At 40.1% G+C, this 26,315-nt stretch overlaps 2 protein-coding genes across 4 annotated transcripts; one reads left to right on the forward strand and one right to left on the reverse strand.

The window, feature by feature from the left end:
* Nucleotides 1-8,948: 8,948 nt before the first annotated feature.
* On the reverse strand, nt 8,949-19,178 carry ss18 (SS18 subunit of BAF chromatin remodeling complex). Of its 3 annotated transcripts, XM_080907765.1 has the most exons (11): nt 19,000-19,178; nt 18,441-18,517; nt 18,254-18,338; nt 16,351-16,507; nt 14,908-15,138; nt 14,516-14,686; nt 14,115-14,192; nt 12,550-12,672; nt 11,092-11,222; nt 10,604-10,666; nt 8,949-9,872 (listed from the first exon to the last, which is right to left on the reverse strand). In XM_080907765.1, exons 1-10 carry the CDS (start codon nt 19,066-19,068, stop codon nt 10,649-10,651), a joined length of 1,140 nt encoding a protein of 379 aa, XP_080763891.1. In that variant the 5' UTR covers nt 19,069-19,178; the 3' UTR covers nt 8,949-9,872; nt 10,604-10,648. The 3 variants fall into 3 exon arrangements, with proteins under 3 accessions (XP_080763891.1, XP_080763890.1, XP_080763892.1); XM_080907764.1 differs by lacking the exon at nt 10,604-10,666; XM_080907766.1 differs by lacking the exons at nt 10,604-10,666; nt 14,115-14,192 and having other exon boundaries at nt 19,000-19,177.
* A 584-nt stretch (nt 19,179-19,762) lies between these two features.
* Nucleotides 19,763-24,141, forward strand: psma8 (proteasome 20S subunit alpha 8). Its single transcript, XM_080861196.1, has 7 exons — nt 19,763-19,973; nt 22,325-22,451; nt 22,609-22,733; nt 22,916-23,038; nt 23,127-23,246; nt 23,499-23,561; nt 23,643-24,141. The coding sequence occupies exons 1-7, from the start codon at nt 19,872-19,874 to the stop codon at nt 23,736-23,738; spliced, it is 756 nt and encodes a 251-aa protein (XP_080717322.1). The 5' UTR covers nt 19,763-19,871; the 3' UTR covers nt 23,739-24,141.
* The last annotated feature ends 2,174 nt before the right edge of the window (nt 24,142-26,315 follow it).

Consider the following 26,315-nt stretch of genomic DNA (forward strand, 5'->3'; position numbering starts at 1 on the left):
TTAAGCATTTGGGCCTGCAGATGGTAACAAAACAGAAACACATACAGTTGAATAGAAAATAATAAAAGAATTAAAGTCTTATGAGTGTTAAAACGGAGACCACATGTTATTTTTAAGTATCTTTAATCAAAACTCCCCTTTCAATAATGACGGCTATAAAAAATACACCATTAACAGCTGAATAATTTTAATTAGATCAATGAATTATGGTAAAATCAGGTAGGCAGGGGAGGGAGGGGAATGCTCTATTACCCTTTTTATCATCAAAGTGAGTGCTGTGCTAATTATGCTAGTAGCACCCAGTCAGAGCCCACAAGAGACTGATAACAGAGCACTGCCCAGGGTTAGAGTGATTGCACTCACTTCCTCTTTGCCATCTCATTGGGCAGGTTGAGGTTGCTGATATTCCTGCATTAATAGGATGCGCGATGATACAAAGCAACATTAAGAAGGTGTGATGTGCAATGCGTGGTTTTTTTGTTCCCTTTTTAACCCGAGTTCAAGAGCTGGCATCCCATTAGAGCTCTATTGCTAATCAATGTGAGACATTATAGGTTGTATAAATCACACTCTGACACCTGCTGTATGGGTCGTTAACAGAGAACTCACCAGGGAGGGATAGACAGAACAAACATGCAGACAGGCTGAACACAAATGTCTGAGGCTCAGGATAACGAATTGATATTAGACCGTCATTATGGTGACCCAAAGAGCTGATCAGTGAGGAGAAAAACTGGTACAAAAGGGGGCCATACAGCTAAATAACTAGTAGTGATGCGTCTGAGTTAGTAAAGAAAACATTGGTTTAAGTTTCTTACAAAGATGCACTCACAGACTCGCTGCTTTCTAATAATGGTATGTAATCTAGGCTCAAATGATTATTTGCAATTTGCAGTTCCCAAACAACCACAGACCACCGGAGGTGTTTCTCAAATATTAGGAGGAAAGATGAGAGAGGTTCCTGTGAAAATTTTTAATTGAGGATGTAGATATTCTGCCCGAAAAGGCATGCAGGAAAGTGCACACGCAGGCATTTGTAACCTGAGTGTGGTACAGAGGGGGACCATCTGAAGACTCGCAGGCTCTTTGATGTCTTGTGAATACGGGCATAATGCATGTGTAATTAATAAGCCATTTGCATATGATGAACTAGGGCACTTAGTCAATGTTCTCGGGATACAAATACCTGAGGAAAACAATAACAACTGAGAACATTAAAAAAAAGGAGTCTACGCAGAAAAAGACAAATCTATGGCCCGCTTCGGATTAGAAATACATTAGCAGCTAATTATGTCCTAATTGCCAATATTTTAGCAGGTGTTTGTACTTAACCAGTGGTAATGCCCTCCTGGAACAAGCTCATCAGGAGTATTCTCAGGTGAATCTCTGCAGTCCTGTGTGATTATTATGCGACAAGATGGACTTGTGGACAAAAACATGGATAATAAAGAGGCTGCCGAACCTGGTGACAGTAACAACAACAAAAACAGCAACATAATAATAATCATCATCACAAAAAAATAACCAAAACTCACAGTGACACTGCTACCACCACCACCACCACCACCACTACTACTTCTACTACACATTATAAGAAGAAGAAAAATAAATGACGTAGGAAAAAATAGAAGAAGAAGAAAGTACTTGAGTCCCATCTGTGATAGAATACCAATGTAATCTTGACAATCATAAACTGTTATGCATGCTGAAATATTAGTGCTGTGAGCACGCAGTTCAAAAAGAAGTATTCATTTTTTTGGCCAAATATTTTCAAAGCAATCAAAGACTCTGGGAGGTGGAATTCTCTCACCTAATCAAACAGCAAATGTAACCCAGCGCTTGATTAAATATTGAGCTACGGAGTTTCAGATATCTTTTTTCATTGGCCTGCTGGCATTTGGCAGCAGGGGAGCATCAAACTCCTATAAGTCCCCAGAGTTAGTCCACTCTGGAAAAGTGCTGAGCCAGCAGATCAAACTGTAGAAATGTCACAGAGTGAAAGAAAATGAACTACAAGCGTGCATCGATTGAGAGTCTTCTCCACATCTTATAGACTTCCATGATGTTAATATGAACAAAACCAAAGTGAAGCTAGAATTTTTAATGTGCCTGATTTTTCATAATAAGACAAAATTAGGGTTTGTTGTATGTCAGTGTCATTGCTTATCACCGGGAAATAGTATCACTTATCACTATTTAATAGTAATTAAATAAGACTGTCTTTAAATCAAGCCTGATTTTTTGTAATTAGGCCATTTTCAGTAATTCTATACTCTTATTCTCATGGTTTTCACTGATAGTGGCAATGCAGCTATTTCTCTGCTGTTCTTCTGCAGCATTATCGCAAAAACTACCTTATTGCTGTTGGGAATCCATCATCTCCTGCTGTGTCTGCACATTAAAAACATTAATCTGCCAAAATACAGAGTCACTATCTTTTATTTTTTCTTCCTGTCACCCTCCACATCTTCCTCCTGGTTCTGTCGGAGACTTCTTCCTGTTAAAAGTGAGATTTTCCTTCTCGCTCTTGCCAAGAGTTTTCTGGTTGTTGGGGTTTAATTTGGATTATTCTAGGGTCTTTACCTTACAATATAAAGCACCTTGAGATGATTGTTGTTGTGACTTTGAGCTATAAAAATAAAAGTGGAATTGAATTCACTATTTTTGGTGAAGAAGAAATCCCACATTTTAAACTTTTTTTAAACTAGAAAATTACCTTTTTTTTTCTTTTTAAAATGAAGACAGTAAGAACAACTGAAATGTGCACTGCCAGACAGAAATAGTTGCAGCCAGAGCGAATGTACCAATCCACATTCTCAGTGAGGTGACCTGCTGTTGCTTAGAAAGCTCTTTGCATTATGTGACGCATGAAATCTGATTGTGGTGACTCATGGTATGAATCAAACGTTTAGTCTGCTGTCACTCTTCTGTTACCTGTTCAATGCATTTCAGCCTTATCTAACTACACTTGTAGTTACCAACACCAACCATAGGTGTCGCCAAATAACGGAGCACTGAAATTTTGAAAGATCATATCTTTAAAGTTATTAGTAAGGCCTGTGCTATTCCAAGATAACAACACGCGATACCTGTTGTAAACATCTGGTGCTCATGTCGCACGGATTCGCCGACACATCGGTAGCTCATCTTGCTCTTCATAAAAAGGCAGATTTAGGCTATGCTCTCAGAGTTGCAAATCCACATATCGTTGTTTGTTATTAAAATGATCCTAAACAATCATTCAGCCCTTTGCCTCAGTTTCACAAGTCTGAAATGCCATTTTGACAGTTCCAAGCTCAATACCCAGTCTTACATCAAATATCTGTTCAACTTTTTCCCCCATATTTTTTTTTTTGTTCTACTCCCCACACTCACCATTGTATTGTTCGACCTTGAGTGAGATGCTGTCAGGCGCTTTTTAGAACATAAGCGTTGCAGTTTCCCATAATCCACTGGGAGTGTTGAGGTGAGAGCTGTGGCCCAGTAGCACTCTGAGTGGCTGGCAGCGGATCAAAAGCAAACGAGGTTCCTGAGCTCATTCCAATTATAACAGCACACACTATCAACTACAAATACAAACAGCACATAAGTGATAGCACTGGTGGCCTGGAGGACTGCTGCCAGAGAGCAGGCAGCATGCTAATCAGGATACCTCTTGCCATGGGCTATTTAGGGAATAGCCTCTCATCCCACCAATTCCCCATGCCTTAACCAGGGAAACGAAAGAGAAGAAGGGGAGTGAATTCCCTGAGTGCACAATCCAAGGACAAAATATTAGAAAATGGATCTTTATCTTTGCTCTTGGCCAATATCCATATTAATTGCGAGAAAAAAGAACAACAATACAAATGCACTGAATAAAATATAAAGAGATTTGTCAAATACATACAGCTACAAATTAAGACCACCTCCTATACTCTGCTCTTATGTTAATTCAATCAAAAGGCCGACATAAAATAATGTCTAAAAAATTACTTAAAAAAATAATAAAAATATACCACGACTAATTTAATTTTCGTCCCATTTAATGCAAATTCCACACAGGCTTTCATTGACTTCACTAAGTAGGAATCAGACCGTGCCCTAAGGTTTAACCTTTGCAAAAGCAGAATGTGGAAAAACAAGCTCCTCATTCATTTGCACATCACTTCACACTGGTTATTGCAATTAGTCTGATTATTCATAACAACAATCTTCCCAAGCATCCCATTGTAGTCCGCCAATCCAGCAAAGTGATTTATATCCGGTCGACTGTCATGGGGAAAAAGGAAGTGAGATGTTTAGAGTAGTTCTGTGCTAACGTGCGCACGCCCCCACCTCACACGGACATCCCCTCAGAGCTTGGCAACTCTCCAGAGCCATGCAGGGGCTGCGGAGTACAGCGGGAGCCTGAGTGAGAAGCACACATTGTGCACTGCGGGACCCCACCAGCCCCGGCCTGAAGGCACAACTCTCAAGGACATGGAGAACTGGGGCAGAGAACTTCCAAGCTTCCCACTGTTAGGGCAGGCTGAGAAAAAAGGGAGAGTTTCCAAAGTGTCTCGATCTGTTTGAGCATTACCAGTGAAATGCGTTGTTAAAAGGGATATCATCAGTTCTCTTGTTCAGTAAACAATAATCAAGCAAAAGCCTGTTGTGCACAGAATACCTCTAGTCTGCAAGACATTTAAATGTAAAATGTATTATATAGAATTCACAATTAAACCCTATTATGTGTTAAAGAAGGGGTTAGACTGGTGTCACATCTCATATAGGTGGGTTACATTCCAGAGGAAAATGGTTAGAATAAAGTCTGAGTAGAAGTATTGAAAATGTGTGTGTTAATACACAGAGTCTAATCTCCCACTCAAAAATAATTACTGACCTGTATGACATTCGAGCAAGTGATACATTTGAATCAGCGGCTGATACAGCCTCGTGATCTCCATGTTGGGAAGTGTTTTTGCAGACAAATAAATATATAATCTGAAAACGGAGATATGAAGTTCTACTGAATATTTTTGTGAATAGTGACAGTGATAGATACAGTCCGGTTTTCATAAAGTGTATTCAAAAGCAGGGGGAAAAAGGCAAGGTCTTCAACACTGCTGGAAGAAACAGTATTAGCAGCAGCCCTTTACCTTATTGTCCTTCCAGTCAGGAGCTCGGGATTACTGTGGGTCAACCCCCCTCTTCCTACAACAGGGAGAAGAAACCACACTGATCTGAGATGGAGTACCCCCAACAAAACCTTACCACATCGACCCATGCCACCATCCTGGGCCTCTAATGGAAGTCCTGGGCATCCAGATGCCTCCCCCGCTCTGACATGGGCGTCAAGTAGCGCTCTTCTCATCACTGGAAGCAGCAGGCTTCACAGCTCTCCTTTTCTCTCCCTGGGACTGGCTTTTTTGGAACATTGCAGGCAGATGTGTCCAGATGAGCACGTTCTAATTTGTAGGCCCAGGTTAATGCTCTGCCAGAAGCCCTGGAGGATCAATAGCTTTATTTCCCTAAAATGCCGGCATGGTGAGAACCAGCTCACGGGGTGCTTTTAATACCGCCACAGTTCCAGCGATGACTGGGTTGTATTGATTGTGCCCATGTGGAACTACGTGCACCTTCTGGGGAAGGATCTATTTGTGTCACCCTGGGCCGGGATGGGGGCTCCACTGGAGGAGTTGAGAGCTCAGCCAATGGAGGATGCCAAAAACATCAAAACAGCCATGTTTACAGATTACCCAAAGGGAAAGCAAATTACAGCAATTATGCAGGCTGTGGGAATACTAATATCAGCATACCTGCTATTTTACCCAGAGACTACTTTTTTGAGGCTAGAACACATACAAAACAGCACACTCAATTTGATTTGATAGCTAAACCCTCAACAAACGATGGGATTTAAGTGAAGCTCTGCACATCAAATGCATGCAAAACAATGTCTTTCTAGGGGATCACCCTGTTTGTGTATCGTCAGGTCCAAAAAATCTTTTCAGTTGTTTTGAAACTAGATATAATAGCTTACACAAATATGCGTGAAGCGAGCGTGTATCTGGCAAGCATAATGCGATACTAAACGTTGTCTCGACCATATTTATGATGTCTTCTAAACAATGACAATTAATCTTTCTTTGTAAACACAGCAAATTGCTCTACGGAAAACTCATTTACTCTTGCAGCATTTATCTCATACATCAGTGCAGAGACAACATACAAAGGAGTCTTATCCAAATCGCGGGCCTTTTGTTTGCAGCTTTCCTGACATATTCATGACTGGGGCCATAATAGTCAGATTTCTGTTATATCCCCCAGGGAGAGCAGAGAGAATGGTGTCACATCCAATTACCGCAGCACACTGTAGAAGTAAATCAAAACTCGTGCCGTGAACTCTGCAATCCGAGGTGCAAATGCACGCACACACAAACAGACACACACTGTACAAGCAAAGCGGTCCAACAGTTATATCAACATTGATGGAATATCGGAAAACACATTCTTCTGCTAACTTGGAGGTCATTTATGGATTACGCAGGGAAATGGGATTAGCTGGAGGCTGTTGGCTGCCTTCTCCTCAAAACATAAATTGACATATATAAGATCTAGGAGTAAGTGAGGCAGACAGCGCTTACTCAAGACTTTTCAGTTATGGATTTGTTTGCCGGCGTTCAGAAACTGAATGAGGACTATGATGTGCTCCCGTTTGGACGAGAAACAATCGGGTCACCATACTCACCCACACCTTCTCCTCAGCACCAATTTTTTTTCTTTTCTCCCCTGCAAGAGAGAAATGGATGCCTTTGTCTTTTCCTCCACAGTAGTCTTTGGGAGGCCTGGTGGTTTGGTGGTTGGAGGGTATCTCAGCAGTGCATAGCCCCATTTCACCCTGGAGCGGTGCAAAGCTCCTGCCCAATAAAACAGGCTGCATCCCCAGGGCCCCTCCCTCAAGCCTCCAGTCAGGGCTTGTTTTTGCACCATTTATTTAGTGTGACACATCTCCAATTAAACTGTGGAGGCTGCTGCATTCCCCCCATAACTACCTCTTATACCTCCCCATAGACTTTCTGTCACACTGAGAGTGTGGGTATGAGAGAGTGAAAAGGAGAGCTAGTGTGGAGACAGGGGGGGGGAGAGAGAAAGAGAGAGAGATCACATCTTGCCTGCCAGCTATGATCACGATGTCATTTTCTCCTCAGTGGTTAGGAGCCTCCTCTGAAAGGTGCCCTGAATTATAATTATCAAAATATTGAACAAGATAATCATCCTCTTAAATGATGCTGCCACTTCACTATTTGCCATCACAGAACATGCATGGTGTAATGCTCTCCTGCAAGCTTTCTTGATAACTTATTTAGATCTGCACAGCCAAAGACATCTTCTTTTCTTCAATGGAAAAACAGGTGGATTTTTCGAATGTTAAGCTTGTCAAATGTATTTCCAACCCTCAAGCATCCACGAGAGCCTAAAAAGCAAAGCTTTTATAGGAAGCAAGAGTCTCCTTGCCACCTCTTCATCCTCCCACGACGGCCCGAGACACAGTCACAGGAGGAGTGACTTTGTCCGACCCCAATACCGTCTGCAAGAGCGCAGCTGAGGGCAGCAGCTGCCAGGGAGGACTGGTGGGGGAGCGCCCAAAACGCCAGCTCTGCCAAGCAGAGGGGCCAGGGGGAGCCCCAGTGGCAGCTGGGAAGGGTGGGGCAGCCAGCTGTGGAGCAGCAGGGTGGTGGGGTGACTAGGCGACGCCACTAAACCTGAGCAGGGATACACAAATGTTCACACAAGCACATAAAGCAAAAATAAAAACAGGCGCACTGCAAAAAAAAAAAAAAAGTTCTTTCTCGCTTCTTTTCTTAAAGCACTTCTGCTGCACTCATTAATCCAAACACACATTTCATCAGCACTAAGGCATCCCAAGCAGTCCGCAGCGCTCTTAATACCGCACCGCTCTCCCATCACGTGCTTTGGCCACACATCTGGTGTACCATCTGTATCACTCCCCCCAATGTGACAGGTAGTCCCTCTCCCTCTCTGGAGGGAGCAGAAGGGGAAAGAGGGACACGGAAGGTAATTTTGGGTGTAAATGTGGTCTGGACCTCTCTGGATGCATCTGGACAAAGCAGACACGCTGCTGAGCAGGGCAGGGTCATTATCAGTTGGAAACTGACTACCAGATAGCAGATGAAGACAAAACAATTATATCATACTGTCACATTATGACAGCACCAATAGTGCACATCTTGTTTATGCTGTTCAGGATGAATGTTTCTGGTGTCATAAACAGTCTCTTGATAAACTGTCAATATCTATAAATTACACACGGCAAAATATATTAAAGATTCTTCCGATTTATTATAATGTACAGTTATACATTGCCATGACACAAATGTGACCACCACTTAAATGGGGTGCAGAATGAAAAATATTAAAACAACCATATAAACAATACCAGGAGGACACTGAATTCCTCTTTTTATGTCGCTGTACACGTGGGAATCAATAAAATATGCACCATAATACAGATATCAAGCCAGTAATATAAAACTGCACAACCAGTCTTTACTGTGAAATTAAGGAATCGATTTCAGAACATTATTTTCACATCTTATGTTACATATTTGACAGTAACAATCATTTATTCACACACAACACTATTTGAATGGCATCAACTTAGACGTTTATTCAAAGGGGAGGAGGGTTTCCAGCACTGTGAACAAACTAACGTTATCAACTAACAAATGAAGTACTTGCCAGATATATTTGTAATACCGAGTTGGATTCTTTCCCCATCCACTAATTTGCAGTCAATGGACAAGACTGAGGTGCATGTATAGAAAAAGTAAAAAATAAAAACAGGGCTCCAGAGAGCATTTACTCACAATTTTCAGTGGCATCTGCTACATATTACCTCTTCGGGCGCATTTATGAAATAGAGGCCAACAACCATTATTCTGTCAAGTACTGTGGGTTTGGGGAAAAAAAAAAAAAAAAAAAAAAAAAAAAAATTACTCACCCACTTTTTTAAGAGAAAAAAAAAAATCTAAAGAACTCGCAGAATACACCAGATTTCTGATAAGTATGATGTTCATATTTGTTTACTGATGAATTACTGTGTATGTCAAAAAAAATCCCTGTTCTTATATTTCGGTGTTCGCGCTGCTGATGTTGCAGATTTAATTGTTCCACAATTAAACAATTAAAGGAAATGTGCTGGATGGGATCTTAAAGAGCATTAAAAAAAACCAAAGAAACAAAAACATTGACACATACACTTGATGAAATTAACAACACAGCTTTAGTACTAGTTTCCAATGTCTTATACAAAGTTAGCTTGATCTAAAAAGCATAAAATATATTTTTACATCATCACATACATCAAGACATGTACCATGGCCTAGCTGGAAGTTCACTTGGTGCACCATTTCATCTTTCCCTGTCCCCCACACAATTACCTACTGCTGGCATTATTGCTTCTGATGATCGGGGAGCTGAAGGATCGAGAAACAATGCACCACGTAGATTCAAACTGTACATTTACATCATGTGTTATCCAAAATTTTGTTAGCCCATTTCACAATCTGCAATGCTAAAGGATAAGGCAGTTCCATTTTTAAGGCATTGCTGCTTTGAGACATACTGGACCAGAGGTGACTCGCTGACTTTGACGTAATGTCAGCAAATATGATAAACATGACTACATCTTATCAGCAAAGATAAAATCCCAAAGAGAGGGGAAACTGTATCTTGTATTTTTGAGCATTGTGTGTTTGTGTCCGAGAGATTAAAACCATCATTAAAGTCTGCTTCGTAACTGACCAGAGGTCAGAGCTTAGAGATCAGAGCAGAGCTGTGTTGGTTGCTGTGATCACTTCTCATTGCTGGTAATTTCCATACTGGCCCTGTGGAGAGAAATGCAACATCCTCGTGATACTGACCTTTTCAAAACAAACAAACAAACAAAAATAAATAAATAAATAAAAAAAAAATCAGAAGTTTATGTTCACAAATCTCAATAAGGTGCAGACAAAAATCTGTGGTTTCAACCATATCATACTGCAAACCGTGATTTATGCCTGCACTGACTGGTTTTGACCAGCAGATGGCAGCATAACCTCACAACCTGTGAGCTCTAAATTCGAACTTTTTACCTCAGGTTTCAGCAGCAGCATGGCTGAGGACGATAATCCTTATTAAACAGTGGACACTAATTTTCAAGTGAGACAAATTCAGTGGAAGAACAGCAGTATTCTCTTTATTCCTACACAGGGGTCGAAGTATGTGTTTGACTTTAATGGAAAATGCAATGGAAGCAAATTTGGAAACAATGATTTGAAAGATAAAATTTAAGACCAGTGTCATACATTGTAGAGATTAAGGACAGTCAGAGAATGTGAGCTCCTGTCTGTCTTATTACAATCTAAGAATGCTGTGTTTCTGGACCTCATATCTTTACAATTCGACCCCTGGTTAATAAAAAAAAGAAAAAAAAATAGAAAAGGAAAAATTTAAGAAAAAGAAAAGATGGGTAAAGAAAGACAGACGAGAGACAGAAGAAACAAAACAAATGCAAATTAAGGCTAGGTGGTCAAGCGTCTAGATTGGACGTTGAGGTCTTCACAGCAACCATTACCTTTGCTTCTTACAGAGCTAGTCAGGGGTTCAAATCCCCGGGTCTTTATTTCCTCATGTGCCCCTGAATATTCAAAGATAAAGATATCAAAGTGTAGCTGTGGTCCCCACATAAGACCACAGGAAATACAGGGCAACAAACAGATCTTCCTTTAAACACTAGAGCAGTCTGCATCAAGTTTAAGGAAGAATCTTCTTTAAAGCCCTCATATTTCACTGGAATGGCATACCACATTAGCCAGAACACAACAATATTAACATAGAAAACCCTTTTAGGAAGAACACATTTAACCACCGAATATGATGACAGCATGCATAACGTACTACTGCTTAATTTTTACCATCGTACTTCACTTACATTAATTACTGGTCTAACTGAGAGTTATATATAACATACAACTTAGCATGGCAATAAACACAGTAAGAGAAAGCCTAAGTGCAATGTACAGACAAGCCTCTGTCACTGTCCATTGTTGGCGTTATACTCACCTGGTCATAACCATAAGGGCGCTGCTGTTGGCCCTGTGGGGGACCGGGTTGTGGAGGGCGATAGCCCCCATACTGCTGTCCCTGCCCTTGAGGATAGTTAGGATACTGTCCTGGGGCACTTTGGGAGGGACCTACAAACAAACACATTAATAAATGGAGAACTTTTTATGCTTGTCAGCCTTGAGTGAACCCAAAACTCTTTGATTGCTGGGCACTGTTAACAGAGAAATGAAATGCTTCCACACAGTGTAGTTTATTATGAACACAGTTTATTAAAAAGAAGAAGAAAGGATATGGAACAAAAAAAAAACTAATTTAGGTTGAAGCACTGAAGCATGCAGTGCAGGAAAATTCTATAAAAACTGACTGTCAACCAGTGTTACTGAAGTGTTAAGGTGCAGCATCAAAAACAGGTTTATACTTGAAGTCCTAATCCGGCTCTGATTCTGCCAAACTCATTTCCATTTTTCTTATGCTTTGGACTTGTTATTCTGAAAACTTTGGGAAATACCTGTTAGTTTACATTAACTAGTGGGCTGCAATAAAAAAAAAAAGTGATGGATGACAAAAAGAATAGCGGATCTGTCAGACCCATTTGTTAGGGCTGCCTCCACCACGCCTGACTCAGTAATGAATGAGAGCGAGTGAGTCAGGCTGGAGACAGGCAGTGGTTCCCTAATGCAAGGAGACATCAAAGAGATTCTGTTGGTCTTCATTAGAGGAGCAAGCATCATTTAAAAAAAAAAAAAAAACCCCAGAAAGACGGGAAAAAAAGCAGGGGGGAAAAAAAAGGTTGTGTATATATTATATTATTATGTTATATATGCTCCTGTACAGATGTTGTGAAGGACTGGGCAAAGTCTGACTGGAGTTGAAGTCAAATGAGGCCCACGCAACATCATTAGGCGCTCATAATGCCTTATGCTGTTGAGCATAACCTTGTGGGGGCCTGAGAGAGCAGGCATGTGTATGTGCCAGATGGATCTCACCTCACAACCTCTGCGTCTCCAGTAGCTCATTACTTGCATGAGCTCTGGCTCAGACAGAGGGTGAGTGATGGAAAGTTGCAGAGAAAAATGGGATGAGGAAAGAAAAGCCTAAAAGCTGCAAGAGCTACACTGAAAGTGCAAGGAAAACATTTTTTGACTAATTTATTTCCAGGTATTGTTGTAAAACATGAATGTTTCTACTTTCAATTATTTTTCAGACAGTTTCTATTATCATGTATAATTTGCTAACATGATATTACACAGCACTACTAAAATTAAGTAACTGTAATCATTAAGAACGGTTGTGTCGTTCAACTCTCTGCTCAAAATGATATCTTGATATGCACAAAGCTTAGTTACATCAAGCAACAGTGTATAAAGGAACAATGTTTTTTCAACGGCTATAAGGCACCCAAAGAGGGCTTATAGCGCCTCCTACAGGGGAAATAAAATTTTTGCCGTAACTCACCATATCCCTGTTGTTGGGGTGGATAGCCCTGTTGACCTGGGTACTGCTGCTGAGGAGGATATCCCTGTTGCTGAGGTGGGCCTTGCTGGTATGCCTCCTGCTGCTGGCCATATTGAGCATTACCTTTGAGGGGGAAGGGGGCAGCAGCGAATGTGAGCAACATGTTATTGACTACAGCACAAAAGCAAGGAAGACTGTGAATAAAATATCTTACTATCCAATGAAGAGATGAATTTGATTTGTAAGAGTATGATATGTGCCAGTGCTCTTATAGAGGAAATAAAACTCAGACACTACTGCTACACTACGGCTGTAGTAGGGAGTGTCAGGGTCAGAAGTCAGTGTCCAGCCACCATATCAGATTTGTGTGAAGTATGAAGTCTAACATCAGTTTTGTATGAATAAGTACGAATATAAAAATAAAGTACAAGTTTACATATTAATAATTTCTTCTAAGATAGGAAAAAGAGGTAACAGGTCATTATTGTGAATTTCAAACATGCACAATCATATTTAATAGCAGCACATTTTTAACATACATATTTTTCCTCATTTTTGCCATTAAAACGACTAAAAAGAAAAACAAACAAACAAAAAGAAAAATCCCAAAGCAAATCACTTGTGTTTGAAAGGTCAAAAGAGAAACAGTGTAGAAAGAGGGAAAATCAAAACAAAAGGAGAAAAAAAAAAGGTAAATGTTAATTGAAGAAAAAAAAAGAAAAGAAAAAAAAGCTACATTTTAGTAGGTAATCTTAAAAGTGTGTTTGCTTATGCAATTAATACTATCCCTAAATACACCAACAACAAGAAAATCTACTGCACATGAGCCGTTATATTTTGACAAGAATGCAAAGGTGCCATACTTTAAAAAAAAAAAAAAAAACATTTGAAGACTTCAGTGTCGCTACTGCGGCTCTTAAACAAACCCCACAGTTTTTGATTTCAAATGTCAGTCTGCTTTACGTGAAGTGGACAGAGGCACACCTACAAGTGCTTATAAATATGAATAAGGTGGCTGTGGTTCAGGAGGTAAATCGCAAAGTTGGCAGTTCGATCCTCTAATCTACATGTTGAAGTATCCTTGGGCAACATAGTGATTCATAAGTTTCCCCCATAGCATCTATTGTAATGCGAGTATGTGAATGGGTAAATGAGGAAAACTCTTGAGTGCTCAAATAGAAAATATATATAAACACATATGTACTTATCAGCTACTGCACCAAAAAAGTGCAGTAGCATGATATCAGGCTACTTCTGCACAACTTTACCGTAACGCCTCAAATAAGACTGTCCCTGACTTTTCTTTCACCCCAACTCGAAGAGACCCGTTCACGAATAAGCGGAGTCAGCATTACAAGAACTGTATGACTGCTTAGATCCTGATTTATCAATGGACAGCAGCACCTTTGTTTTTTACTTTGATTTCCCCAGAAAATAATGAAGAAACTGAAGTGTTTGCTTTGTCACAGTCTCTTTGCATCATTTGTGTTTTAACACAAGTCCTGGGTTCATTTGTTGAGGTTTTTGTTTTTCCTTGTTTCCAAGCGGCTGGAAGGTTCTCCTACCTTCTGATGCTCCCTGTCCTGCGTGACTGTACTGGTCCCCATAGTAGTCTTCCTGCCCTGGATACTGCTGAGGGGGTCCTACATACACATACACACAACATACACACAAGTAGATTCAAGGTGTTGTTGGATTGGTTGTGTGAGGGGAAGAGTAAAGAGGATGGATTCCTTGCCACTAGTTCCTAGTAGAAAGCTTTCTTTTGGTCACTTGACTAATTTTTATAGAGGCGGGAGGCTCTAGGTTACATCTTTAGTCGCCAACATCTCTGTGAGCAACAGTGGAGGAAATAAGAGGGAACTGGGAGGAATGAGAGTAAGAAATACAGGAGGGTGGGTTAGGGAGAGGAAAGACCAACACTCACAACTCGCACACATAAGAAACACACTCCGAAAGAATATACCTTGCTGTGGGGGTCTGTAGGGCGGCATTGGCCTTTGCCCCATGACATGATTCCCCTGGTTGACTTGGCCAATCATGCCCATTGGGTTCTGTTGTCCTTGGTAGTGCTGTCCACCACCACCAGGAGGCATGTTATATTGCTGTGAGGGAGGCTGCTGGTGCATCATTGGACCTGAAGTAAACAAAAAAATAAAAAATAAAAATGAGCTGTCAGAGAAATGACAAGGCACTGCAAAACCATTTTCAACATGTTAAAGACTTTTCTTTTGTGAATGTATTTTTAGACCTATTTCACGTCCACGATGACTAAAAAGAAAAGAAGGGCGATTTTATACAATAATGCAATTGGAAATTAATGCAATTGAGTAGAAGATAACAAGTTTTCTGCTTTACCTTGATTGGGCTGCATGTTCATGTTTGGACGAGGCCCATAGTTTCCCATGGGTTGGCCTTGGGTCATATTCATTTGGCTCTGAGATGGCATGCCCTGGGAGGAAGGGACAGCGTGATTGTAGCCACCCATGGAGCCGTGGCTGCTGGGGGGCATATTCATAGAGCCACTGGGCATGTTCGGGGGCTGGTTGGGGCCTGGACCAGGACCTTGCATGGGCATGTGATTAGGTCCTGAAAAATAAGAAGAAGATCTCCATGATGCTTTGAAAGGTAACAGAAAAATATATATATATTCTGAGACTTCCAGTAGAATTGTAAGTTACTATTGATGCTATTTACATCCAGATGACTTTTCTAATAATTTCATCACAGAGTTGACAATCATAGTTTTCTTGTCTCTATATTTTTCCCTTGTCGATAACAACAAGAACGAGCAGTCATCTTGAAGGATTCATTCCAGCCTGCCAAATCTAAGTCTCTTGCAGCTTTGAATAACCAAACAAACTGGATAACAGTAGCAAGGATCAGTTGATCCTGGATCACACAGTTAATACTGGATCTTCTAAGCAATGTATGAAACACGGGGTCCAGATATCACAATTCGAAGGAGAACAATAATAGAGTGTTTTCTATGTTGTGTGACTACTCCATTTCTGCACATAGTGCTGAACGATCAGGTCAGGGGATTGTTCGCTGTTGCATTTTCTCGTATCTAGCACACAACAAGAAATACTCCACTTATAGTTTGCTGCCCGAGTGTGCAGGAGGCAAAGGCACATGATGCCCACACACTTGCTGTGAATAGCAAAGGACAAATACCTAAATTTTCAAATGGCTACAACAGGACATTACCCAGATTTTGTGCTACGCAGCTGGCAGGTTAAAGACTGTTTAATGTCTGATCCAACTGTGTATGATGTTACCTTTGTTATGTAACAATAAGAACTGCATGATGGGAAACATGGGAAACACAATGTGTACTACCAGGGCTTGTCAAATATCTTTCATTTTTCCTCAGTTAATTACCATGTGGTGCAGACGTCAGCACATTTTGTTTTATAAAATTGTTAATTCAGTTCTTCTTAAAAAAAAAAAAAAAAAAAGAAAAGAAGAGAAGAGAAAAGAAAGAAAAGAAAATGCTCCCTCCCAAAAAAAACAAAACAATCAATAACAGGAGAAAGACAATGATGCATGCATGAACTATGCTACTTCAGCAGAGAAGGATAACCACAATCAGATGGAGAATCAAGCCCAAGACCACCACAGCTGGCAAATGGGTGACATCATCCTTCAGCATGTTTGCCTATAATACCTTAGAGCGACCTCCCTCACAGTTCTGTGGTGTTGCTAGGCAACCCAAGTGAGACAGGAACTGAGGGAAAAGGAGAAAGAGAAAAGAAAGACAAGGCAGGGAAGTTAAGGTGGGGCGGGGGGGACACATACCAGGCATCTGTCCATTCATCTGGTTCTGCATATGTGGGGCTGGAGGGCCGCCGCTGACCATACCCTCAGAGGGCATGTTGTGACCGTGAGGAGGCTGAGGAGGGGGGCCACTTTGGTTCATGCCACCAGGACCCATGGGCATATTTTGAGTGGGCGGCTGTAGGTGCACAACACAGACAAAAAAATAAATCCACATGACCTCTCTGAAAACAGATCTCAACCTGAGCCACTCGAGATAAAAACTCCTGAAAAAAATATGATAACTCTGATACAGAGATTGCGGCATTCATGTAGAACACTAATGTAAGGAGAATAAAATCTATTAATATACACTGAAAGGAAAAAAGTTTTTCAATAAAAGGAACAGCTAGAAACTTTCAATGATTAAAAAATGCATAGATAGACAAAGTTGCAACAAACTGAACAAAACTGGCTTAAAAAACTAGCCTGAACTAAGACTGTTATGCATGCAGCAGTTTAAACTGTTTATGGCTTAAAAGCAGCAATTAAAACCGTTCTCTAGTCTGCATTTCTTTCAAACAGCTGGTCCTAATCTCAGCTGTTTGAGTCATTGACAACCCCTCCAGAAACATGCTCACCATGCAGCATATTAAGAAAATGAATGTGCCCACACTCATCATCTGAGTTTAAGGTATGTAAGCAACATTTACTCATAAGAATACACTCACTCCTTTACTATATGATTGTTAGCAAATCAGTGACTTCAATCACTTTTGTAACCACTGTGCTTCTTCGCAACTACGGATGGGAATGCAAGAATAGTTCCAGTTGAAAATCGATAACAGATTTTAATGGAATTAATCAAGTCTAATAAAATTCAATTCTTCTTATTCGATGCCGACAACTGTTTTGCGTAGATGAGCACGCCAAATAAACTGCAAATAAAAGCCTTTTTTGGGCCATTTCTACACTGTGTTCAGACACATTGTACACAGTGTTGCTTGTTGATGCTGGGAACCTTAGGGCTGAGTAATTGATCAAGTTTTAATATGAATTAAGTTTTGGCTTCCAAAGGTAATCGAGATATAATGATGACTCTTTATCCCCATTTGCCTGCATCCACTGTGACTGGCAGTTGCTCTTGTGAGATGGGCTTTCTCGGGCTAACTTCAACCATTTTTTTCCCCCTCTCTCCATGTACCTATTTACATCTTTTATTGGAATTCGGTTATATTTAAAGGTCAAGGAAAGCACACCTTTATTTGAGGTTTAATAAATGTTCTAGTTGATAAACACTCCTTTGAGTTAATCAAGATTACATTTAATGACTTGAAAAAAATAAATTGTGCTTTTAGTTTTTGACATATTTGACTCTTGTAGCCTACTTGTTATTCAAATGGGTAATTGTTACAAAATGATTAAGAGCATGGATAATCCAACTATAAGCAGACTCAATAATTACACTACTACCAATAAAAACAATATCAATATTAAACACTACTAACAAGTGCCTGAGAGCTTAACCAAACTGAGAAATGAATAGATTTTCTCAGCAAAGGATTCAATTTGTTCACCCAAAATATTTATTCTACTTAATGAAGCCTTGCGAATGAGCACTACTGGCAATAAATTCTTAAATGGCAGCTACAACAGCTCAACAGATAGCACTCATACATAAAGAAATACTGCAGTCTGTTTGTACTGAACATCCATAACAGTGAGGGTTTTCAAAAGACTTATTTTAATTTTGCTGACAGGGAAAAAAAAAAATCATGACTTTGTTCAAAATTCTTAATCTCATTAAAAAAATGTTTCTTTAACATTGATGATTTATCTAAAACACCCAAGTGACCTGAATTGGGTATGATCGAAGAAGACAGGTACAGAGAAGACAGTCAGACATTTCAGTCATTCACAACAACCACTAAGAATTCATACTCACAGCAGGGAGGAGAGACTGCATGTTCTGATTGGAGTCTGCTATCGTCGCCAAGTACACTAAATTTCTGTGCAGCATCTGTTGATACCTGGGCAAGTGAACAGTGCAGTGTTTGAGTGAATGGGAACTTGAAATAAATATAACGTGAAATAAAAAAAATAAAAAAAACTTAATAACTCAAATAACTTACTGTGAACACTCAGCCGTTTTGCCTTTACTCTGGAAATCCATTATGCACTGGATCAGCTGGTTGTTTTCATCAAGTAACTGCAATGGTAAATTCAGATATTTCTATTACGTGTGTTACTCAATATAACTTCCCAAAATATTCATAATAAAGCAGACGAACTTGGTCATTTGGCGTGACAATTAATTTACTTGCCGAATGTTATTCTGTCTTAATTTTGAGACAGTGAAGGGTCGTGTTTTGTAAAATGTGAGTGTGCGTTTCTAGCCAACAAAAGACGCGTCTTGCTAGCTAGCTGTGCTTTGCTAACAAAACCACAGGCCTCCATTAACCTAAAACACAATTATACGTTAGTCCGATAAATCCACCCAAGACTCGTACTCCACACGTGGAGTGCCGTTTCCAGGGAGGTTCATATTCACCGCGCTCTGACCCTGTAACATTGTTCCTGAGCTGCTCACAGTTGGACTTGGATGGGCACTGCTACATTGATTATCTCAACGGCTAGCCGCGTTTGATGCCACAGCCTCCATTCTGCGACGCGCTAAAATAGATGAATTACCTTTTGTATTCCAGCGGGTGTTATATCACCCTTCCCACGCTGTCTGTGAGGTGCAAATGCCACCGACATGGTGATACTATAGAATATTAACGTAAGCTACAGCATAAAAGTTAAAAGTAGCTAACACACTGAACAAATCGGTAGAACTCAGATCAAGCAGTTGAGAATACGATGCAATTTCGTAATGCGGTGGTCCGTTTTGGGGGACGAAGTAGCACATTTTAACTCATAGTTACTGATTTCTGCTTGTTCTGACCATACATGAGTAATTGATGTAAAACTTAAGATCAGATAAATCATAATATATAAGAAAATTTATTTAAATAGCTAAAATCACACACATTTTGGCTTAATTAAATTACAATTTCACCTATTTTTCATATAATGGAACAGTCTAGAGCTAGACCATAAGACCATATAAAATAAACTGCCAGAAAAAGGGGGAAAGCGGAGCGTTTAGTGTATATATCTAATTAAAAATAACATTGCATATATTTTGGTAGTAATAACTAATATCAGTCCTGGGATTTATGTACTCTTATTCACTCTTATAGCATCCGTATTCAAAGGAGGAACCTCTCTCAATATATAAAGTAAATGAAACTTGATATTAAAATACCGTATATGCTCGTAGTGTAATATTCTACTTTTTACGATTTCTGTTTTTCGGAGAACCAATAAAATTATACAGAGTATTATGTTTTAATCACAAGTTCCCTCTGGGTGGACTCCACTTTTGGTATCGTCTCAGTTCACAGGTCATGCGCAGGCGCCCTTTTCAACACACGGAGTGAATCGCTTGTTGCTAACAAGCTGAATCATTTGGTAGCCTTTTCTCCAGTTTATTGCTATAATACGCGTCTTGCGGTGCAATGGCGGCAAGATATGACAGAGCTATTACTGTCTTTTCTCCCGATGGTCATCTGTTTCAAGTGGAGTATGCACAGGAAGCTGTAAAGAAAGGTTCTACAGCGGTAAGTCTTTAAATGAAACTAATGCTAAAGCTAACGATAGCAACATGGGTGACGCTAGATTAGCCGATCAACGCGCGGCTAGCGGTTTCCTTTATGTGTTTAGCAGTTTTCTTTCTTAACACCTTCTGTTATGGACAAAGGCTTTGTTGCAATTTTACGAGCTTGTTGGCGTGCTAATGTGTAATACATATTTTTAATGCCGGAAATGGCAAACAAAAAGCAGTCAGCGTTAGCTAGCATTTTGTCGCTGTGTCACTCTTCACTTAACTTTCATTTTCGTTGTGTTGGTACTAACTGACAGGAGTTTGCAAGTACCCATGATTGATTATTACCTGGTCTGGAAAGTTGAATTTTACTCAGCATATTATATCTCCCTCTAAATCACCGAAAAGCCACTGTAGTAGCCTCATAACTAATGGTAGTTATGTTAAGGTTTAGTGACAAAGGTTATAAACTCACAAAGCTACTAAGTCGCAGCTCCCCTGGTTACAGGTAACATCTGTCATAATAGTGGCTTAGAAAGGACACTGAGAAACGATGAAGGCTAAACCAAACGGTTTATATTTATTATATGAAAATAAATGCAAAAAAAAAAAAAAAAAAATTCTAACTTTAGAGTGTTTGGGAGTAATCTTAAATAAGTCCTAATCAGGGTTGTTGAGTAAATTTGGCTATGATAACTGATTACTTTGTAGAGGGCTCCTTTTTGGACAGGTGGACCACAGAAAAAACCTCACATAAAAATAAAAAAACCAAACACCTGTGACCTGAGCAGAGTTTTTAATTGGGTTTTACTGAGGTTGTAACTAGGGCTGCCACGATTTGTCGACTAGTCACGATTACGTCGACTATCAAAATCGTCGACGACTGATTTAATAGTCGACGCGTCGTTTGAAGCTTTGTAAGATCACAAAAGACGCAGGAATAAGTGGCAGGATTTAAGAGTGTAATAACGGACTGAAACAGAAGATGGCAGCATTGCATGTACAAGGATGTCAGCTACCGCTAAACCCCGAAGAAGAAGAAGAAGAAGGAGCAGCTGTGTCCCAGAATTCATAGCGCGGCCCAGCGCAGTTTCCAACAATGGCGGCAGCTAGTTAGTTTTAATGTTACTCTTATTATTCTTTCTGGGTCACAAAATAAACGTTTAACATATTTTCAGGCGAGAATGTAGCTGTGTAAACCTCAAATATCTGCTCAGTTTATCAGGACACCACATATTTTCAAAAGCGCTCCGACGTTTTCGGAGACATCTGTTACCCACTAGCTCGTTAGCGAGCCGGGGGCTAGGCTCACTAGCGCCGTGAGAACACCGGACTCCCCGCAAATCGTTTTCAAACCCACCGCGGTCTTTCGCTACTCAGGTTAAATATATATGAGTCACTTAGATAACTTAAAATGTTATTGTTTGGCTTTTTTTTGTATTTTATTTGTTCCTGAGTAAATCAGTTTGTCTGAGATTAAAGTTATAGTTTTTACACAGCTGAATAAACGTCAAGCAGACAACTGATTATCAGAAGTGTGAGATGCTCCAGAATATACTCCAGTGTCCTGTTATATTTTAGATAGCAAGGAGTTTATTAAACTTCACCGAAACAATCTGCAAATTTCATTAAAATTTAATAAACTATCATCTTGTCTTTATTTTTAGTTAGCACAGACCTTAAACACTTAAAGCTGTAAGCTAATGATAGTTATATAAGAGCAGATGCTGCTGGTGCAATAAGCTGTAGTTTTACGTCCAATGGATGATGATCTGATTAGTCGACTAATCGCAAAAATAATCGGTGACTAGTCGACTATCAAAATAATCGTTTGTGGCAGCCCTAGTTGTAACTGAAAAATGTCATCACTCTCTTCTAATTCCTCTTTTGGCTGCTCCCTTTAGGGGTCAACACAGCAGATCATCTGCCTTTGTCTCACCCTATCCCAAGAATCCTCTTCTGTCATGCCAACCCTCTGCATGTCCACCTTCATTACATTTATGTATCTTCTTTTTGCTCTCCCTCATTTGCTCCTGCCTGGCAGCTCCATAGTCAGCTCCCTTGTTCACTGTATTCACTATCTCTCCTCAACCTCAACCTGAGCTGTCCCTCTGATATACTTTGCATTGTGTACTTACTTTCTTTAGTCAACTTATTGGGGAATTTTTCATTTACACCTGGACACATAAACTTATTTGGAGCCTTGCAGCTTAAAACTCTGCCAAATCAAACATGCAGAGGTATCCGCTTTGTAGATTTATTTGGGAATCTGAATATTTGCTGTATACTATTTACTCACGTCAACTGCTAGCCTGTGGGAGAAAATTAATATTAATGTTTTCTTTTTTCCTTTTTTTATATATGCAGGTGGGAATCAGAGGTAAAGACATTGTTGTCCTTGGTGTGGAGAAGAAATCTGTTGCAAAGTTACAGGAGGAAAGGACTGTCCGCAAGATATGCGCACTGGATGAGCACGTCTGCATGGCATTTGCAGGTATCCCAGATAATACTTTTCTTTCCATAACTGAATAATGTGTTCATTATTTAACATGGCATAGTAGAAGACAGCTGTGTCATGTGTTAGTACTTGGCTTTTATATTTTTGTTTTAGCTTTGTAATGTGTTAAATGGCCTCATTCATTGTTTTATAGGTTTGACCGCAGATGCTCGTATTGTGATAAACAGAGCTCGTGTTGAGTGCCAGAGCCACAGGCTAACAGTTGAGGACCCAGTCACAGTGGAATACATCACACGCTACATAGCTACACTGAAACAGGTATGGAAGCATCTGAGCAGTCGTTTACTGTTAACACCTTCAAAAAGGCATGTGTTAGCTATTCCTTTCAGTAGGCATTTGTGCACTGCACCATGGTTGCTAGCCGTTTCATTTTCAGTACAGAGTCATGAATAACCTGTCAAATTTTTTTTTAATTTTTATTTTTTTAAATGTATTTGTAGCGCTATACTCAAAGCAATGGTCGCAGGCCGTTTGGCATCTCTGCATTAATTGTTGGCTTTGACTACGATGGAACTCCCAGGCTGTATCAGACGGACCCGTCAGGAACGTACCATGCCTGGAAGGTCAGTAGGATTTCTGTGTCCAAAAGGTTTCTTGTACAAGTATGAAAATGACTTTTAAAAAATGTATTTTTGAAAAACAACAAAACAGGCAAATGCAATCGGCCGTAGCGCAAAAACTGTGAGAGAGTTCTTGGAGAAGAATTACACAGAAGAAGCCATTGCTGGGGACAATGAGGCAATCAAGTTGGCCATCAAAGCTTTGCTTGAGGTAAGGTTACGATTAGTTTCTGCATTTCCATATATGTTGAACTCAGTGTATTTACATCTTCTATGATGTGAAATTAAACAGTCGTGGTTTCATCAAAGAGCACAAACTGCTGCCAAATAAACTATAACTTCTATATAGCTTTCCAATGTTTTGTGTGTGTGTGTGTGTGTGTGTGTGTGGTCTTAGCAGGCGTAGTAAATGTGTCCTGAATTGGTCACAGTATTCACTTTATTTTTTGTTTGCTGGTCACAGGTTGTCCAGTCAGGAGGGAAAAATATTGAACTTGCTGTTATCAGACGAAATCAGCCACTGAAGGTAATTAACAAGGCAAATGTTACTTTATTTTTTCTACTAGTTCACTAAAGTGCTAATGGGTTTGCATTTTGTTCTTTGCAGATTTTGGAATCCAAGGAAATTGAGACCCTGGTGGCTGAGATTGAAAAGGAAAAAGAAGAAGAAGCAGAGAAGAAAAAGCAGAAAAAATCCACATAAAGCAGTTGTATAAAATCTTGTCCTTATTGCACTTGGATGATGATGATGATGATATCATACTTAAGTTCCAAATATTAGCAGGTTTCAGAAGGTTTATTCATTTATTTCATTGTAAAGAACTGACTCATAACTTGTGATTTTCACTTATTGTGTAGATGCTATACCAGTTGTAAAGACCTTCAGAATTATACATCCAACTGTTGAGCTGACTATTGCGAAAACACACAGTCGTAGATCTCAGATTAGGGTTCAGATCTTAAACTATGGTCACATTTTTTTTTATCATTCAGTAAACAATTCTAATAACTCCCCGGTGTTAAAATAAACTGTATGTGATACTCAGAACCTTAATGAAACAAAATACTCAATAAAAGCAGAGTTGTTTGTATGATTTATTATAAAAGTTGTTTCACTCCATTATACCAGCTTGCTCTACGAAATACAGCCATTGTATAAAAATGACTGAAATTATTAGTAGTGACACTCCTAGTAACACAGACTGGTTTCTTCAAGATGAGGCTTGGAAAAAGAGCACAAGATTTCCTCACTCTCTTTATTGATTATTCTACTGCAACGCAAGTAGTGTGATAAAGATAACTACAGTTTAAAAACGCCACCAGCAGAAGTGAAGCGTGTGGCTATAAAGTGTAACGTTTTTCATTTATCAGCATTCTGTTGCACAGACCTGAAAATGGAAGGGGGTGGGGAGTTGCTGGAAGCTTGGATTGCTTTATAAAGTGCTCACCTTTCCCTCAGTCATTTAAAACGAATTAGTGATGAACGAATGAAGTGTCTAATGGTGGCCCAACGAGACCCCCTTTTTTGCCTCTCCTTTTTTATTTCTCCCTAAATTCGCTTATCAAGCAACCACTGCTCTGAATTCTCAACGACACAATTATGGCCGGCGGTGTGGTAGGGCTGCTTAATGGGATCCTGGCCTCAGACCCCAGTGGGAACTTTCAGTGACTTTAATCTGGAGCCCTTTGAAAAGTTGTACCGTGCTGTGCTGAAGAGCCCCGGGGGTTCCCTCTGACTCTTACCAAAGACATAATGGTGAATGGTAAAGTCCTTCATTTAGAGTCATCTCCCCAAGCCAGGATTTCCTGAGTGGGTGCCCTGGCTACCTTGACTAGAGCAATTGCACTTTGTCTTGTTTGTGAGTCTTTACAGGTTGGTGTTTCTGCTGATGTCCGAGATCAATTAGTGCTCTGATATCTTTTCCCATGTAATAAGTTAATAAATTGTAGGACATAATGGGTTTTGTGTAACTCACTCTCAGCCATTTCATCCATACGCTAATTGCTCTCACTAATGCATTTCCAGTTGGATTTTAATATTACTTGGCTGTAGCGGCCATTAGTTTTTTTGGGGGGGTGTTCATATTGTGGACAGAGAGACGCTAAATTAGCCAAACGAAAAGCTATAGGTATAGTGCATTCTGGGTAATCCTCTAGGTTATCTAATTCATCTTGCCAATAAGGCAAATGCAGCTTATTCTTCGCTAAGACTCCGAGTCGTTTGAACTGCTTGTGGGAAGAGTTTTCCGTCTTTCTTTTTGCTGGCATTGTTGTTGCCCATAATCGGTGCTACTGTGCCTCAGGACTAAGTCCATCTCTCTCATCGCTGGCTGCTACTCATCATTAATGCAGAAAATAATGGCTTCACCAGAGGTCATTGACGGAGGAACAAGGCCTCGGGACATGTACTCTCCGAGCAAGAATGCACACTGCTGCAGGCTGTCGACGGTGCATTATTTGTATGCGCATGCATACACACAGCTTACAGGCCAATTGCACACACACAATGTATTAATGTGAACACGTAACAGAGCTTTTAAAAAAAAACCAATCCTTGCATCTCTTCCATCTGCGTGCGTTCATGTACACTTTAAGCGTCATTCATTCGTATTTTGTAGATGATGTTAAACAATAGCTGGATGAGATTTAAGCAATTTGCTGGATCTACTTCAACAGTCAGAACCTCTTGTTCAATGCTATCCTCTCTAGTTGGTCTCCAAGTCACAGGCAGATTTCACTTTAAGTATCTACATTTTTGTCATTCTGATGTTCCACCCTGTGGCCATATTTCAAAGTATGCCCCTCCTGGGATATTTAAAATTTGCCAGTGCAAAATGTCCTTAGGTCCAAATGAGGTAACTGCTTCAAGGATAGAAGCACACTCGCATCCTCGGGGAACTAAGGTTGCATTAGTCCTGCAAAGCCTGTCTCCCTCCTTGTGCCAAATTAATCAACGTGTTAGCAGCCTCTCTACCAGCAGAGCGCAGTGTTGCATAAAAGCAGTTTCCATCATATCGCTTACACTTTCTCTCACTTTTTGTTCTACAGATTGACAGTATGACTCCTCTAGCTAGCAGCGAGCAGAATCTACTGGCCACTGTGACGTGTCTCTGTACTTTAACGTACACGGCCACAAAGGCTCTCTGAAACAATCGAATCCATCGAGGGAGAGTTGTTTTGCTTAAAATTGTCACATGAAAAAGCAACATTGCCTGTGTCCTCAAGCGATGGCCAAGCTGTCAAAGTGTGTTGGGTCATAAAAGGCTACGCTCTCAACACT

This window comes from Rhamphochromis sp. 'chilingali', assembly GCF_963969265.1.
Source record: "Rhamphochromis sp. 'chilingali' genome assembly, chromosome: 16".
In the NCBI taxonomy this organism is placed as follows: Eukaryota; Metazoa; Chordata; class Actinopteri; order Cichliformes; family Cichlidae; genus Rhamphochromis; species Rhamphochromis sp. 'chilingali'.